The sequence below is a fragment of the Trachurus japonicus genome, chromosome 1, assembly GCF_045865225.1.
Source record: "Trachurus japonicus isolate A0001 chromosome 1, Traja_1.0".
NCBI lineage: Eukaryota > Metazoa > Chordata > Actinopteri > Carangiformes > Carangidae > Trachurus > Trachurus japonicus.
Genome location: NC_140907.1, coordinates 23135787 through 23152982, shown reverse-complemented (window position 1 = coordinate 23152982; position 17196 = coordinate 23135787). Strand labels below are relative to the sequence as shown.

General features: G+C 39.9%; 2 protein-coding genes across 2 annotated transcripts; both read left to right on the top strand.

Annotated features, from left to right (window-relative positions):
• The first annotated feature begins 700 nt into the window (after positions 1–700).
• LOC146991931 (tetratricopeptide repeat protein 39B-like) lies at positions 701–6211 on the top strand. The gene is made up of 18 exons (XM_085780804.1): positions 701–920; positions 1361–1392; positions 1840–1944; positions 2055–2186; positions 2359–2435; positions 2559–2688; positions 2801–2906; positions 3026–3091; positions 3174–3282; positions 3380–3447; positions 3557–3616; positions 3734–3895; positions 4016–4107; positions 4201–4321; positions 4408–4519; positions 4627–4744; positions 5522–5638; positions 6035–6211. The coding sequence occupies exons 1-18, from the start codon at positions 891–893 to the stop codon at positions 6147–6149; spliced, it is 1752 nt and encodes a 583-aa protein (XP_085636930.1). The 5' UTR covers positions 701–890; the 3' UTR covers positions 6150–6211.
• A 1970-nt stretch (positions 6212–8181) lies between these two features.
• Positions 8182–16372, top strand: dnajb14 (DnaJ heat shock protein family (Hsp40) member B14). Its single transcript, XM_085780791.1, has 8 exons — positions 8182–8332; positions 12185–12359; positions 13653–13798; positions 14017–14211; positions 14548–14633; positions 14766–14875; positions 15179–15351; positions 15483–16372. Exons 1-8 carry the CDS (start codon positions 8200–8202, stop codon positions 15605–15607), a joined length of 1143 nt encoding a protein of 380 aa, XP_085636917.1. The 5' UTR covers positions 8182–8199; the 3' UTR covers positions 15608–16372.
• Positions 16373–17196: the final 824 nt, after the last annotated feature.

The window sequence follows — 17196 nt, the reverse complement described above, 5'->3', positions numbered from 1 at the left end:
CTTAAACACAAAAACATATTCTAGAATAATAAAATGCAGCACAGAATAAAATAATTGTTTTCCAAATTTAGAGCTAGTTGAAAATTGTGTTTGTGTTGGAAAGTTTTTGTTTAGTTTTAAATAGGCCAACTGTTCAAGATCCAAAGTCCCAATATTTTACAAAAAGTAATCCAAAGAATAAAACATAATTTGAACGTTTCACACAAAATTCACATTATTATGAGGTTACCTAATATGCGAGTGCTACCTGATACCTGTCCACCAGGTGTGGTCCCTGCACCTCCACTCATCACCACGTGCCTCCGCAGCTGCAACTCATTAAAGTTCCTAGACGTGAAGAGGTCGGTTTCCAACACCATGTACAGTCATTTAGGCAAGTTCACTTTATTTGCATTTCAGTTATATGCAGTATTTTTTTGTGTAGTTTATATTGATCAAAGGACAACATTTCGACATAATAGCCTAGAAGTTTCTGCTCATTAAGTCCGGGACCTGACAAATCTTAACAAATTTTAGTCAAATCGTTAGGCTATTTAACAGTTTTACAGTGCTCAGTGACACGGCTACACACCCATCCATTCATGTCCAGTAATTACTAGCTACACCACTTATCCTTTTAGGGTCTGGGGCGGAGGGTTGAGGGTGGTGTACGACCCTCCAGACAAGTCGTGACCGCCGTGCTACATCAAAGGGCCTGATAGGGAGCTAGGCCACCACAGCCTGGGGACGAATTTGTGAACTGCCTCCGTAAATAGAGGCCACACCCGGATCTGTAGCTGATAAATATCAAGGGAGATCAATTCATTTTGACTGAGACAAACGGAGAGAGCGACATCATTGCAAACCTAAATCCTCAAAGTGTAACTTCTTGTCATCTAACTCAACATCCAATGGATACGACGGAAAATTCACTGCAACAGGTAGGTTTTCTTATATGACCATATCTCTGCATGTGCATAATGACCAGATTTAATTTAGATTTCATTGTTTTTCTTTTTAAAATTGTTTTTTCTTTTTTTTTAATACAACTAGGCTATTTTTTGGTACATTTTTACATGGTCTTTTTTGTCTTTTCATCTTATTTTATTTGGGGAGAAATAAATGTTATCAGTGCAGCAGTTCTTGTTTTTGTTTTACAGAGAGAGAGAGACACATATGTCACTCTAAACACATGAAATAAGCAAAGTAACAAACAGGTTTTGGCAGATTTAATGGGCCATGTAGTTAATAAATACAAAGTTTAAAACCACAAGAGTCCAATTTCGTTTTTCCAACTTAAATTTTTAAAACAAATAATAAAGTTAACTTTTAAAAAATCTGAAAAATTAAAAGTATCTTTATTTATTCTGTCCTTTCTCAGGTGGAACTAAACAATCCCAGTGCGGATGCAGTGTAAGTATTATAAAAGTTCTGTTTTTTAATGTTTTTGTTTTCAAACAGGCATTTCTGTATACAAAGGGGAGGCTGCAGGGGTATTTATGTATGTTCAGTATTTTGATTTCTTACATTTCAAATTCAGTTACACATGATGGGGAAAACGGAGAGTCCAGTAGGATTGGGGCATGTGAAATCTATTCATTGTAATACGGTTCACACACACTAGAGGCCGGTAGAGATGTAGCCTATTGGTGATATCCTGCTTCTTATCCTTTCTTCAAACCTATGACTGTATATAACCTGTATTGATCTCAATTGGTTTACTCCAGTAAATTTGTAGTGTGACAGTGTGAGTGACATTCCCTACTCCAAATGTTTTTTGCATGACTCTGCCATCAAATTTACAGACATGTTGGGATGTAGGCTAGATACCTTACATTAAATTGACACTCTTTCCTTCAGAACACCTTCAATGGATCTTGAAACTGCACTGAAGCAATGCTCCCACGCCCTAGAACTTTTCCTGAACAACAAGTTTGCTGATGCCCTGGCTTTTCTAAAACCCTGGTTAGTACTGACACTCGGGATTAATTAAAGGCATTTTAACTACTTTCCTAATCATTTAATTCACTTCAATCAGTCAGTGTGCATTAAATCATTGCATTTGCCCCCCTCAGGAAGAGTCAGAGCATGTACCACGCAATGGGCTACAGCAGCATCTTGGTGATGCAGGCAGGAATGACCTTTGAACCAAAGGACATGGACGCTGCCATGACGGCACTGAGAGAGTCTCTGCAGACGTGCCAGACGTATGTTGAAATGGTTCAATCATCTCAAAAAAATGTCAAGTTTAGGCTCTTATACAGTGACACTTGAATTCATAGATTGTTTTCTCAGAAGAATAGAGACTCTGTCCTGCTACTTCTCACATGGTCTCTGTTAAATTGCCTCCATCAACTGTGTATGTATTAACATCACAAGGTTTCGGAGGAAAGTTGGTCTAATGGAGACTCTGACCAGCCTATGGAGTAGACAACCAGCTGAAAGTCTGACAGAGGGTGAGTCATCTACTGTATCTTCTGATGTATTTGCTATAAATACTTTTCACAAATATTATCTCCTTCACTTATTTTCTTTTCCTTTTGTTTAACCCAACATGTGACAATAATTGTGATTAACAGAGGAGATGCACGCAGAGCTGTGCTATGCTGAGGTTCTCCTGCAGAAGGCGGCTCTCACCTTCCTGGATGAGAGTATAATCGGCTTCATCAAAGGAGGGATGAGAATCCGAAACAGTTATCAGATTTACAAGTGAGGAGCTTGGTGGCAGGAGGGGCGGGGGGTGATGGTCAACATGATGATAAAATACAAATAAAACATTATCATATTGATGTGATTTTTAAAATGTCTTCTCTCCAACCAGGGATTGCCAGGTGCTGGCAAATGCTGCAGAGGACTCAGAAAAACAGAAGAGTACATACGTTCATTTTCGGGGTGGCGTCAGCATGGGCATTGGATCGTTTAATCTTGTAAGAACTATAGAAAACAACGTGTATGCAAGCAAAAAGTACTCATAATTTGAATGTGCACTGTGATAGAAGAGGTAAAACACTATTTCTTAACTTTACATTTAATTTTTCCCCCCCAGATGCTGTCTCTGCTTCCATCCAGAGTCCTCAGACTGATGGAGTTTTTAGGTTTCTCAGGAGACAGGGTAGGCCTTCTGAACTTATGTCTTATCATAAATTCAGTAGATAAATAGTCAGTCAAATAATTATTCTCTAATTATCTTACAGGAGGTGGGCTTGTCAGAGCTGAGAGAGGGAGCAGCCGGCAACAGCCTTCGCTCTATCCTCAGCACCCTGACGCTGCTGATGTTCCACCTCTACATCACAGTCATACTCGGTGAGCACGCTGTACTGTGGGCTGCAGTTTCTTACAGAGTTTGATGCCTAATTTATTAATTGGGAGATTTTAATTGTTTTAATGTTTCTTTCCCAAGGTACTGGTGATGGAAACCTTGCTGAAGCTGAAGCTCTGCTGAAACCCTACACTGAAAAGTTCCCTAACGTGGGTCTTTTGTTTAGCTGATTCTGATCTACTGCATATATTGTATTTTAATGCCTCACTCAGTGAAATGGCATTATGTTGTATTAAAGTATGTGTATTTTGTTCATAGGGTGCCCTCATGCTCTTCTACAATGCAAGAATTGCTTTGCTTAAAGGAAACTTCACATTTGTGAGTACTGGTAACATCTAATACTTCAAAACAAATTTAACTGAATGTGTGCTGTCTCAGTCTTTTTGTTGTTGCAACCAGAGAGAGAGAGAGAGTTAAGTGTGTGTTTCTGTGCAGGCCCAGGACAAGTACTTGGCATGTATCGCAGCTCAGCAAGAGTGGCGTCAGATTCACCACCTGTGTTACTGGGAGCTGATGTGGGCGTATTCCTTTGAACAAAACTGGAAGGAGGCTTATCGATACGCTGACCATCTCTGTAAGGAGAGCAAGTGGTCCCAGGTAGGCTACTGTACCTAATATATCCTTCTACACGTATGCCTTGTGATCAAATTATCTAATGTCTTCTCATCATCTTTGCGTTTCCTTCTTAAAAACAGAGTGTTTGCTCCTTTCTTTCAGGCCACCTATGTGTTCCAGAAAGCTGCCATCTTGAGCATGCTCCCAGAGGAAGAAGTGACTAAAATGGGAGAAAATGTGGTGGAACTATTCAGGTGTGCTAGTGAGAAGGACAATAAATTATCCCTACAATTGGGTAGTGTATTAACCAATGCAATGCATTAATGGTGAAACGTGTTGGTTTGCAGGCAGGTGGACGGCCTCAGACTCAGAATCGCAGGGAAATCGATTCCAACAGAGAAGTTTGCAGCAAGGAAGGCGCAACGATACTCTTCTGCCAACCCGGTGAAATTAGTCGTCCCTGCTTTGGTGAGAGCATGATGTACAGGCTTTTTTTTTTTTTTTTTACATTGATTTGACAAATCATGAGAACATAACTCATGTTGTTGTCACAGGAAATGATGTACGTGTGGAACGGCTTCACAGTAGTTGGCAAACGACCTGAGCTGACTCAAAACATTTTGACCACCTTGGAAAAAGCAGAAGAGCAGCTCAGAAATGATCCAAGTAAGATATCCAACAGAGCTTGAGAAACACAAAACAAACAAACAAAAAAAAAGTAAAGTATCTCTATTACAAAAATGAAACTAACAATATTTTTTTTAAATGTGTAGACCCATCCGAGTATCACCTGGATGACCAGTGTGTTGTCCTGCTGCTGAAGGGCTTGTGTCTAAGAGAGTTAGGCCGTCTGGTCCAGGCTGAGCTCTGCTTCAACAATGTCATTTCCAGGTGAGCTCATCCCAGAGCACAACACTGGAGCGAATTTGATCCAACTACTGCGTTTGCATTGGAAAATTCACTTTTTATAATAGTGTTCATAGTGTTATCATGAAGGGAACTTAAGTTTAGTTTAGTTAGTTTAAGTTTATTTGTCCCCATGGGGAAATTTGTTTTCACAGACTGCACAATGAGAGACAATACATCACAAGACAGACAATGGTATACACAACAACATCCACAGCAACAGTGACAACATACAGTACATGACGACACAGTGAAACAGCAGACAGACAGATCAATATTGGACAGACAGATCAGCGGGGCCTGCTGTTCAGGGCCGTTATAGCTGCAGGGATCAGGCTTTTTCCCAGGCGAGCCCTCCTGAATTTGAGGGTTCTGTATCTTCGTCCCGAGGGTAGTGGGGTGATGTATTTGTGCAGTGGGTGAGTGGTGTCTTGGACTATGGAGTTTGCTAGGCGGTTGATGGATTTTTCATTTAGTTCTGTGAGGTTGGGTGTGGGGAGATCAATGATTTTAGCAGCTGTGTTTGTGATGCGTGTGAGTTTGGCTCGATTTGTGACAGAAAGCATGGTGAAGAAGCACGTGGAGCAGTACAGAAGGATGGGTTGAATAATGCTTTGGTAGAGTAATAACAGGAGGGGAGGTGCAACGTATAGTTAAACTATTTATTTTCCAAGAGCTTGTTGAGTTATTTTTTTTCTAAAGTTTTGAAGATGAATTTCGTCATCAAATGAACTCAGTGACATTTTTTTCTTCATTATGCAGTGAAAATGATCTCAAGCATGAAGACTATCTGGTGCCATTTACCATGTATGAGCTGGGCCTATTGCACAAGCAGAAAGGCGACATCAACACAGCCATCACAGTGATTGAAAATGCCAAGTAAGTCCAATTTTTGTTTCTGCTTCGCAAGTGTTTGCTTCCGATATTTAGTGTATTCATGTTACACAATCATTTTATAGCTGTGACCGGTGTATAAATTGATATTTATGTACAACTCTACTCTGCACAGTTGCTTTCAAAGCTGAAAAATCCCTAATTGTTTGCACTGGATTGTTTTATAATCCTTTAATTGGTTATGGGTGTTTAGATTTCATCTTTTACTGAGCACTATTGGAAATGTGTTTTATTGCCAGTGTGTCCTCTGAAAGGAAAATAATGTGCTAACATGGAAATGCACCCACAAATTGCAAATGGGCCTAACTATTTCTGGAAGTATCCATTATCTGTCTATCTAACCTATTACAAAAATGTGTTAAAATGTGATCTCATCTATAGAATGAACTACAAAGACTACAGCATGGAGTCCAGGCTACACTTCCGGATCCATGCAGCACTGAACACTATGGGATCCTTTGCAGCCAAACTTCCGCCTTCTCGCACACCGGCCTAAAGGAAGTCATGGAAGGAAACTCAACAAAGAAGAGGGTAAAACAAAAAACCTGAAACCAAAAAGTGTCCTCAACTCTGTTCACTGCTTTCAGTTTTATGATTGATTGCACTTGCGATCCTACAGTTGGGCGTCTAGCAGTCAGCCACTCTTATTTTGGTAACATGGGAGGGCAACTACAGTAGTATACCGTAATCAGATTTCTAAATGAACAAAAATGGTCTAAAATTTAAAGCAGAAGTAAGCGATTCGGTCGTTTTGGCTAATTCTGCGTTCCAGGCAGGCTTTTGAAACCGTAAATTACAACTTCAAGTCACGACTTACGACTTTGTAACGTTCCAGGCAACCCACTCGTGTTTTTCCGACCTGTTTTACCTGTGAAAGTCACTATAACGGCCACTCGTAACTTCTGACCCGTCAACTCGTACCAGATCGAACTGGTACGACTTCACAGGTCGGAAAAACACGAGTTACGGGCTGCCTTGAACACACCATAACTTCTTGTCAGCCGATGGAGTGAGCAGCCCCCGCCCTCGTCATGGATCTATTGGTCCTCGTCCCTACGTCACCACATTCAGGCGCATCCCTTGGCTGCACACACAGAGAGGACCGCCCCTTTATGCCATTCTCTCTCCTCATTGGATAAAACTTGTAGGATACGAGAAAAGTTTTCTCCTCGGCTCAGAGCAGAGCAGAGTGACTGACAGACCCGTGTTTCGGTCCAAACACTCTATGTAAGTGATTGCTGTCGGAAGATATAACTATTTAAGTCTTATATTAGCACAAATATATCGCTTACTTCTGCTTTAATGTAGAGCAGACACACAGCCTTGAGTGGTGAAGCTGTATGACCTGCCTTAAGATGACTATTTCCAGTGAATTATACCAGAGTTTACCAACACCAGAACAACAAAATTGAAAAGGTTTGTAGACGATTATATAAAGTTTGAGATTATTAGATTTTATTATATTATAATATTATTTTTTGATGTTTATTTTTCTTGTATCATTGTATTTTATTCAATGGATTACATTTATTTCATTATTTTTAAGTAGGCCTATGTTTTTTTTAAGCTGTGTCCTGCCTCAGTACTTCTTGTAAATAGTTGTTCATTTTCTTTATCTTCTGTATGAATTGCTGTGGGTAAATATTAATAACTGAATCAATATTATGAATGGAATCAAATTATGTCCTGTACTAAATAAACATAAAATATAATTAATTATATATATTTTCTAGGTGTTTGTGTGACATTTCATTTGACTTGCATGCATGACTGTACCAGCTAGCTACAAAAAACATTTGGATGTGCACTGCATACAGTAGCTACAGTGTTACTGGTTTAGTGCTTCAGCTCAGGTTGAATGTAGATGGCATAGTGCCATAACAGAATTTTATTTATTTTAAAGTTGTCTTGCTCCATTCAAAATTTCATAACATGAATATACCATACAGTATGCCCTGTGTCTACTGCGAGCATACCCTATATTAGGATATGAGGGGTCTGTCCAAAGAGGCATGTCTCTTTGTAGTGAAACACATTTGGACGAATTTATTCTATTTTAAATATTTAAAATGTATATTTCCCTCCCCCTCTAAAACTGTGGCATCCAAAGGGAGAACATTGTCAATCATTTATAAAAATAAAAAGAAAGGAGAGAAAGAAAATTAAGATAAAGCATGGACAGGCTACAATTAACTCTTGTTACCTCAGTCTGCACTTGTATTTAGGAGTTTTACTTGTAATCGAGTTTTATATATAGGCTAAGTAGGTCTATTGAGTGTAATTGAATCTTCCACTTCTGCCCATTAAACTTTTTTTTTTTCTTATTGGAAACAGACATACGCAATAAGTCAGGCTGTGATTGATAAAAATGAAACAGTGTTGGATAGATCCACAGTGGTTGGGAGAGCACTTTGCTGCTGTTTCCCTCAGACCGCTGTCAGTGCTGCTGAGCACGTGGTGCGGCAGCAGCGGATCAGCTGACTCCGCCGGGGAGAGACAGAGAGAGAGAGAGAGAGAGGAAGGAAGGAAGAGGAAAAGAAGAGAAGATGGAAGGGAACAGAGACGAAGCTGAAAAATGTATACATATAGCGAGGAAAGCCATCGAGGCCGGAGACAAGGAGAAAGCGGTGAAGTTTCTCAACAAAGCGGAGAAGTTGTACCCGACTGACAGAGCCAAAGGTAACGTCGTTTGTGGCCGCACACACAGCTAACGTTAGCTCGGCTCGGACTTTAAACTGACCAGGTGTTAGCATGTACGTGTGTTAACATACCTGACGACTTGAAGCTCACATGAACCCACCGGTTGACTGTTACACGGTGGGCACGAACAGGTGTGTTTCATATTTAGGTGTAAATGGAAGAAGAAGCTACGGTTTTTTTAGAGACAGGAAATTATGAAGCAACATCCGAGTTGACGTCGCTCAGTGTAACGTAAGGCCTGTTGGCTAACCTAGCCTGCGTTTCGCTTGCTGTCAATCTGGGGGGTTTAAGATGTTAAATTACGCTAATAAATTGATACAGATTATCAATATTGAAGCCTTGTGTTATCAGCAGCTAGTACAAACGAACTACACTAGCTGTTAACACCAAACATCCAGCCGCATTTGAGCAGCGTTGACGCTAGCCTTTTCCTGGTTGTAGCCTCTTAAAGATTTAGTTGAGCTGCTATTATTATGCTTTGACCTCCATTTACCTAACAGCATGTGATGATATAAAAAAAGAAAGAATAAAAGGTCGTGTTATTTTTCGGGATTTCAGTCAGGACAAGGCAAACAAACCGGCTGTATTGTAGTGTAGTGTAGTGTAGTGTAGGATGGATGGATGGATGGATGTAGGGCGAGCGGCTCGTGTTGTCCAGGCCACAGAGCCCAGTGCCAATCCTTTAATTGAATGATTGACCCAGAGAGAGCCTCCAAGTTATGGGCTAATCCAGGACACAGCTGCCTGAGTGCACTGTACTGTTGGAGCGAGGATGGGCCTGACAGACAGACAGACACACAGGTGTTGTGGATTGTACATCCGAAAGGCTCTTAAATGTGTAGACATGTTCACTGACTCCTGTCTCCTTAGGTGTTGCATTGTAACCTGCCGGTTGCCATGGGAAATATTGCTAAAGCTAGTTAGCTACCTGCGGAGTGTCATACAAGAGCACACACAGACGGACACACACACACACACCAATGTGTAATTCAGATGGATCAGCTTTCAGATAATCAAATGTACTGTATAAGATAGTGTTGTAGTCATGACCAATGGGGATCAAAGAATGAGACCAAACCAATGCCAGACCATTTTCCAGAGACCATTACTGCATTCAGTATCAGTACCAGTACGCACAATCATGTGGCTTGACAATTTAATTCATATTTAAAAGAAGGATCTAATTTTATATAAAATCTATACCATATTTAATTGAAACAAAGTTTGGATTGAACAGAATAACGCAGCACAGAACCTGCTTAAGTGTTTGACACTGGTGCAACCAAGTTTTCAGATGGTTACACAAGTGTACCCTATATACTTTGGTTGAACAATTTTAATTATCTTCAAGTTATTGAATTACATTACATAAAGCAAAGTGAGCAAGTGACAGAGAGAGACATTTGCAGTAAAAAAAAAAGAAAACAAAAGATGTCACTGCAGCTGTGGTTTTGACTGGTCAACACCAATATAAGCAACTTCAGTTCACATAGGCTGAAATGTAACATGTGTACATTATAAGGCAGTGCAATAAACATAGACATTATAAAATAGTGTTATGCAAAAGAGGTGGTAAACAAAAAAGGTGTTACGAACAAACAAAGCTACTCTGTGTATTGAAGGGAGCACATGAGTTATGGAGCGTGTTGGTTCTCCAGCTTGGCGCCTTTTCAAGATAAGAGTTTGAAATCTTGATGGGTTGGTTTGCTGTTTTTTAAAGGAGTAGAGGAGTGGAGGGAGTTTGTTGCTGCATAACTTGCCAATAGACAGACTGGCATAACAGAAAACTAACCTTGTTGGAAGAAGAAATAATTTGCTACTAACACTAACAGGTAAAAATATAATTAGCTTCTTATTTAGTAGTAGTAGTAGTAGTAGTAGTAGTAGTAGTAAGAAGAAGAAGAAAAGGAGCAGTGAAAACATTAATAGAAAAACAAAATTATTGCCTTACACTGCTGCTTCTTAACCCCCTTTTGCGTTTTCCCATTGGCTTGACAAGCTTGCTGGTGACTCCTGTAACTGGTGTAATGTGTGTATATGTCTGGCTGTGCCGCTGTGGGCGACATGGTTGTTGCAAGCCCACATGGCGGGTTGACGGGTTGACCGGAGAAGCAGGCACCTGTACATCGGCATTCCTCAAGCCACTTAAGAACACAGCAGTCACATGGAGCTTGTGGCCATAACATAAAGCCCTTTCTTTCATCAGTGAGATCGTTACCAACTGGCTTTGTGGCAGAAGTATAAGGTCCAGCGTAGGAGAGCTAGAGCTGTAGGATGTAAACAGTACGCAGCGTAATAGACATAATAGATAAAATATACTATAAACATTACACTGTTGTGTTTTTCAACATGTTAAGTCAGGAAGCTGCCGGGGATAGGAGGATTATAGTTGTGCAAGAGGAAGAGTGCGCTTGCATTTCACGAGAACAAAGTGTATAATAATGAATAATGCATTGGTAAACTATTCAGAACAATGTATCAGTGAAAGGCATTTATGCTGCTAAGCCCAAAATAAGTCGTTACTGTTGCTTCACTGTCTTTACACCAGACAGCATATTCTCCCATAGAGTTGTATTTGAATTGCTGGAAGAACAGCTCAAATAGTGGAAATCGGCTAGAAAAGTAAATAAGATGTAAACACTCATACATGTTGTGACATATTGTGTAACTAAGAGAGGACTTTAAGTGAAATGTGAATTTGAAATTGTCTTGCTGTCATGACGGCACGGTCGACATTTTTTGTCCTGACACAGTCGTCAGCTCAATGATTGTGTGTCATTGTGTCTTTGATGTGTGATAGTGATTTAATAGTAGGCCTACTATATTATGCTAACTAACTGTCTGTGAATTGTGGTGTTAATATGCAACAGGCATTTTGTGAATCATTGACAGTTTGGTAATGGACAACTGGTCACCTCCTGGGTGGGAGTCGGCAACTGGACTCGGATGGTGATTGAAGGAAAAACTGCCAGTGAAAACAAAATAGTTTTTACACTTGATCTGTAATGTCGGGTGTTGGGGTTCAATCTGAGAAAGGTGTACAACACCTTACATTCATGCAGAAAACCGTTTGTTTCAAGTAAAACTTGAAAAGCTGTACTTTTGTCTGCGTTAGGTTGTGTTATTTTTTTAGAGCTGGTTTGAAGGAATGTGAACCCTTACTACATTTCTGATGCACTTTTCAGTGCAATACAGTCAACTGGAAGTGATGGCTGATGTTGGGTTTAGACTTTAACATTTATCATTGTTAACTTTGTGCTTTGAAAATGTGCCACATTAGGTTATGTCTGCTGGTTTCCTGGCCTGTGGTGAAAACTTTTTCTTTGTAGTCTGTGGCCTTTTTTCTTGTATTTTCCAGGCTTTAAATGAAGAGATTTAAAAGTCTTAATGGTCCAGCTGAATTGTATTAGGACACATTATAATGTGGAGAAAATGCTTGAAATTCTTTTAACTGGAAGTGAACCTATCAATACCATTGTTAGATTATGAAGTTCCCCCCACCAAATTGGCCCATGGCAACAAAGGACTGTAAATCCATGCCTGCGTTTGGCTTGTGTTCATTTCCTGCCATGCCAGGGACATCGCTGTTCATTGTTAAGTCTGTGTGTGTGTATGTGTGTGACAGTTTTACATTGTCTGAAATCAGTAATCAGATCATTTGTTCTTCAAGCCTTGTGTTAAAGAAGTTTTAAAGCTTTTCTTATGTAGAAATGTATGTGTCCGGTTTAACTTCAGGGAGTCATTAAAACACCACACAAGACACAGAAGATAATGATTTTCTATGTAATTTACCTTTAGCTTGCTTTGACCTCTTAACTCCTCCCTCTTCAGCTTTGTTGGATGCATTAACGAAGAATGGGAGCTCGACAGGAAATGGCGCATACAGAAGGAGACCAGCAGAAAGCTCAGACAGCTCTGGTGCCAAACCAGAAAGGGAAAGCCAAGAGTCTGGTGGAGGGGATGTAGCAAAGGGCTTCACCAAAGACCAGCTTGAAGGTGTGCAAAGGTGAGAGTTGTAGTGTTCACTAGGTCTCCCCTTTAATTGCTGTGCTGTTCTTTGTCCGTCCTCGGTCGACCAGTTTGGTGCTTTGACTCTTTCTGTCTCACTTAATCTGACTCTTCATCTGTGGCTGGAGGACGACACTGTGTAGTAGTCCCCGCAGTGTTGTGCACACAGCTATTGCTATGGGAACCTCTTGAGGTTGATTGTGTTGCCCATGAGGGCAGAGAGTGAGAGACGTACAACAGTGTGAACTAGATACCAGGTAACCACTACATGCTCTAATTTTAGACCATGCAGCAGGGCTACGGCAAGAAAGGAAGCAAGAGAGTCAGTACATATTACCCACATACACCCACCTACCAGATCATTAGAAAGATGCTATAGGCTACTTGAGTTGTACTCCTCAGATAAAAAAAACTGCTGCTGGGTGTAACGCAATCCCAGCAATGTATTGCAGAGAAACCTAGTCACCCTTTCCCCTGATGTTTTTTCTACTAAATCCTTAGAGAAACCATCAGTGAGTTAAAAATTACATCATGTCATCTAAGTCAGATTGGCTGTGTATTGTGTTCATATACACGTGTTCATATCACAGTTCTACTCATTAGCGTTATATAATGATTCAATTGTCCAAATGATTCCCAGCAAATTGTCATCAAAATGTGACAAAATGGACATACATTTGTTAATTCTATATTAACTTTTTCACACAGTTGCTATTTTGTGATGCATATCGATAACTAAAAAATAACGCATTTTGTAATACCGAATGCATCTACCAGTTGGGAAATTACTCTGAAACATTGGGGTGTGTCCTGTTAGTCAGCTAGAGATGACAAATGTGTAGTTTCTGTCTGAATGTGTATCCTCAATTAATTTGGAATAGGACTCCCATCTATAGGGACTTCTGTTTTCTTTGGTATGTAAGGTGGTGGAAATAAAACATGAGTAGCAAATATGTCTCTCACTGACAACTGTTTAGCAGAATGTATACATGGTAAATGGCTTTTCTAAATGTTTAATATTGTCTGCGTGAGTAAGGTAGTAATAGGTGAGGTAATATAATGGTAACGGCTGTGGTATGAAGAGCTTAGTCTTGACTATTATTTCCAGGAAATGCATTTTGAGTGTCACTTGTCCGTGTGACAAACCCAAAACCATCAACATGTCATTTTGAGTTCCAATCTAACCACTTGTCTGCTGTTGCTAAAAAAGTGAAAGATAAACAGACATTTCATTTCTGCATTTCAAGTATGTTGCACTACATTTTGTTCACCTGCTGGCCCTCTCCTTCAGAATAAAGCGGTGTAAGGACTATTATGAAGTTCTGGGTGTCAGTAAAGAAGCCAGTGAGGATGAGCTCAAGAAAGCCTACAGGAAACTCGCACTCAAGTTCCATCCAGACAAAAATCATGCACCGGGAGCAACAGAGGCCTTTAAAAGTAAGTATGCCCTTCTATAATTGGGTGTTGCTGTACTCAAAACATGTCATATTGAAAATATAATTGACTGTGAATTTAGTGACGTACAGATTTGACCCCTGATTGACACCTGTTGTTTCTGGAAAGCTTGGTGGAAAAGTTTGCCATAGTGATTTACGAGTCCAGACCCAAACAGTTCACTAACCAAGCACCAATGTCCTGACTTTGTCATTTTCCAGAGATTGGTAACGCATATGCAGTGCTGAGCAACGCAGACAAAAGACGGCAGTATGACTTAACGGGATCAGAGGAGCTAAGCAGCAGCAGCCCAGGTCACTCGCACGGAGGAGGCTTTGACTTCCACAGAGGCTTTGAGGCCGATATCACTCCTGAAGACCTCTTCAACATGTTCTTTGGAGGTGGCTTCCCCTCCTGTAAGTGAGCACTCACAACTGGTACTGATGCATTTACATCATCATCATGTAGTGTCATGGAACATGGAAGGAAAAATAAAACTCATTTATTCACTCCTTCATGTGATGTGATGAAATCCACACATGACAAATGCACTTAGTAGATCCAGTCATTTTTAGCAATATGCAAAAATTCTAAAAAAAATTATTAGGTTTTGAAATCACAGCTATAAATCTTGCTTTGTTTGGATGATTGATGCACTATTAGAAACGATCACTGCACATCTCGCCTGACGTATCAAATAATGTAGAGCAGAATAATTATGTCATTGACACTCATGCTATTTCTTTTTGCAGCGAGTGCACACACCTTCACCAACGGCAGGACGAGTTACAGCCATCAGAATGATTACCGCCAAGAGAGAACAGAAGAAAGAGGAGATGTATGTGGATAAGTCCAGAATTTAACATTGCTATTTGCACATGTACTATTACAGTTTTAGTTGATGCACATCTACGCTGTTCATTCGACCACAAACATGTGACTTGAGTTGTTGTACTGTGTTTGTCTCCAGGGAGGTTTCTCAATGTTTATCCAGCTGATGCCCATCGTGGTCCTGATTTTAGTGTCAATACTGAGCCAGATGATGGTGTCCCCTCCGCCTTACAGCCTCTACTCTAGACCGTAAGTTTGCACACGCACACTCTGGTGACAACAATAAAGAGCAAATCAAATTAGTTCATTCACCTGTCAGATCTCTAGTAAAGATTACACTTATTACATGATTAGTTTACCTTGCACAGTCGGTCTTTTGTATAAAGAGTCACCTGACGCCTGAGGAAACTTTGTCATAGACAACACTATGTCATCTCATCTTTATGTAACTCTTCTCTCTCTTTACATACAATAAGATACCCTTCATTCAACATGTGGAGGGTAACTACAGTCGTCAACATTTTCACTTTTTATCCGATCCATCTCCTCCAGGTCCACGGGTCAGACTGTAAAACGGCAGACAGAAAACCTGCGCGTCGACTTCTATGTCACTAAAGACTTCAGGACTGAGTTCAAGGGCTCGGCGCTGCAGCAGATTGAGAAAAATGTGGAGGAGGACTATGTAGCGAATGTCAGAAATAATTGCTGGAAGGAGCGACAGACAAGTGAGTGTTTTTTTTAAATACACCCTCAGAACTGGCTCACTGAGTTCAATAATCATATCCGCTGTTTACTTTTGTTTCCCACAGCACTCTCTGTTTCTCACTCGTATTGTTTTCTTGCTCGTCTCTTTCAGAAACAGACCTGCTGTATGCTGCTAAAGTATACAGGGATGACCGAATGCGCAAAAAGGCGGAGCTCATGACCATGGATAACTGCCGGGAGCTGGACAGACTAAATAACCTCTTCAGAGGCGGATGAGTTGGACGCTTTTAGATCCTGTAGATGTAAATTAATAGATGTGTATGTTCATGTTTTTTTTAAAGGAAGTCTTTACACTAGGAGCAAAAACTTAAAGAAATAATATAGGTCTATTGTTGAAGTTTTAAACTGCCCCTCTCCTCATATCCCCCCACCAACCTCCTTGCTCCAGCCTGACCCCAGGAATCGCCTTGTTACAACCTAATGAACCAGTCTACACACTGTAGAAAAGCCCCAGACGTTTTCTTTTGTTTACTCTGCTCCTCTCGTGTTTTATCCCGGAAACAAGGACAAGGACACTTGATTGTGTAAAGGCATGTGCTTCGAGTAGTGAGAGGCATTCTTGCTTAAAAAAACAAACAAAAAAAAAACACTCTCTTAAGGTCGACCAACAGATTTTGTTACCATCTGCTTGACATGAATATAAGCTGTCCTCCAGCCAAACCATTTTTTTTTTGAAGAACACAGAAACAAAAGAGGGAAATGAAGAACACAGAACGCTTCTTTTAGCTTCCTACTCAACTCCAAGTGCGGATGAAGACCAGTGGATCATAGTTTTGCCAATAGTGAACATTTTTTACATTGTCCACTTCAGAATGTGAAGGTGTTTGGGACTCAACATGGAAGGACACCAAAACTGTCATTCATTAATGGTTGTACATTTTCATTTTGGAATGTTTGAAATTTATTTAAGTAACTATAGAAGAAAAGGATTTTTCTTCAATGCTCGCCTAATCATTTAAATAAAGTGAAATTATTACCATAGACTGGATGTATTTGTTTTTCTGATTCAGATGTTGTTCAGAAGACTTGATTCAATCAAAAAATAAACCATTTTCTTTCACTTATATTAAGTGGTATGAATCCATGGAAAACGTTTTGGAGTTATTTGCTCATGTTTTATTACGTGTTTCAAGGTTTCTGCTGCTGCTCAGGTCAGTGCTGTCCACTGACTTGAGGATACTTATTTTGTACAAAACAGCAGCAACGATCCGCTAATCAATTAGTCGACCTATAGAAAATGAATCTGTTCTGATCTAATAATTATTTTGCTGGTTACTTTTTCACCATGTGAGATTCCTTTTAGACCATTTTTGGAAATGCAAAATGAACTATAAAAATGAGATTGTTAAAGACATGATTTCTATCCATAATATCTCTCATATTAATAAATTAGTCCCATATATCATATCAGATGCATGTTCAAAAAAGCAAAAGACATAGGCCAGCATGAAAAATATTTATTGATTGACATTATTTTTATATTGTTAGTTCTCCGTTTCATTTATAAAAGTATAATAACTATCAAATTTCCTCGAAGAACCTCAGACTTACAACTTAATTATCATAAAAGTTACGTGTGTGACTTCATGAACATGTGGGGAAAAGCGTCTGAAGTATCAGCAGAGTCTCAGCTGTGGCTCTGGCCTGAGGTTCAGAGGTTGCCACGGCAAATTGAGGGGTTGCCATGACGATAGACGTACCCCTGCTAATGTAAAGAGAGAGAGAGAGAGAGAAAAACGCCCATATTAAAAACGTATTTCTAAAAATAAACATTATGTTCTTTAGAAACGTTGTTGGAGAGACTG

Excerpts from the sequence above, each read along its gene's own strand:
- LOC146991931 (XM_085780804.1), top strand. The coding sequence starts at position 891 with ATGGATACGACGGAAAATTCACTGCAACAG. Across the intron at positions 3,283-3,379 it reads CTACATCACAGTCATACTCG|GTACTGGTGATGGAAACCTT; the intron begins GTGAGCACGCTG and ends TTCTTTCCCAAG. Across the intron at positions 3,617-3,733 it reads TTAAAGGAAACTTCACATTT|GCCCAGGACAAGTACTTGGC; the intron begins GTGAGTACTGGT and ends GTTTCTGTGCAG.
- dnajb14 (XM_085780791.1), top strand. The coding sequence starts at position 8,200 with ATGGAAGGGAACAGAGACGAAGCTGAAAAATGTATACATATAGCGAGG. Across the intron at positions 14,212-14,547 it reads TGGAGGTGGCTTCCCCTCCT|CGAGTGCACACACCTTCACC; the intron begins GTAAGTGAGCAC and ends TTCTTTTTGCAG. Across the intron at positions 14,634-14,765 it reads GAACAGAAGAAAGAGGAGAT|GGAGGTTTCTCAATGTTTAT; the intron begins GTATGTGGATAA and ends GTTTGTCTCCAG.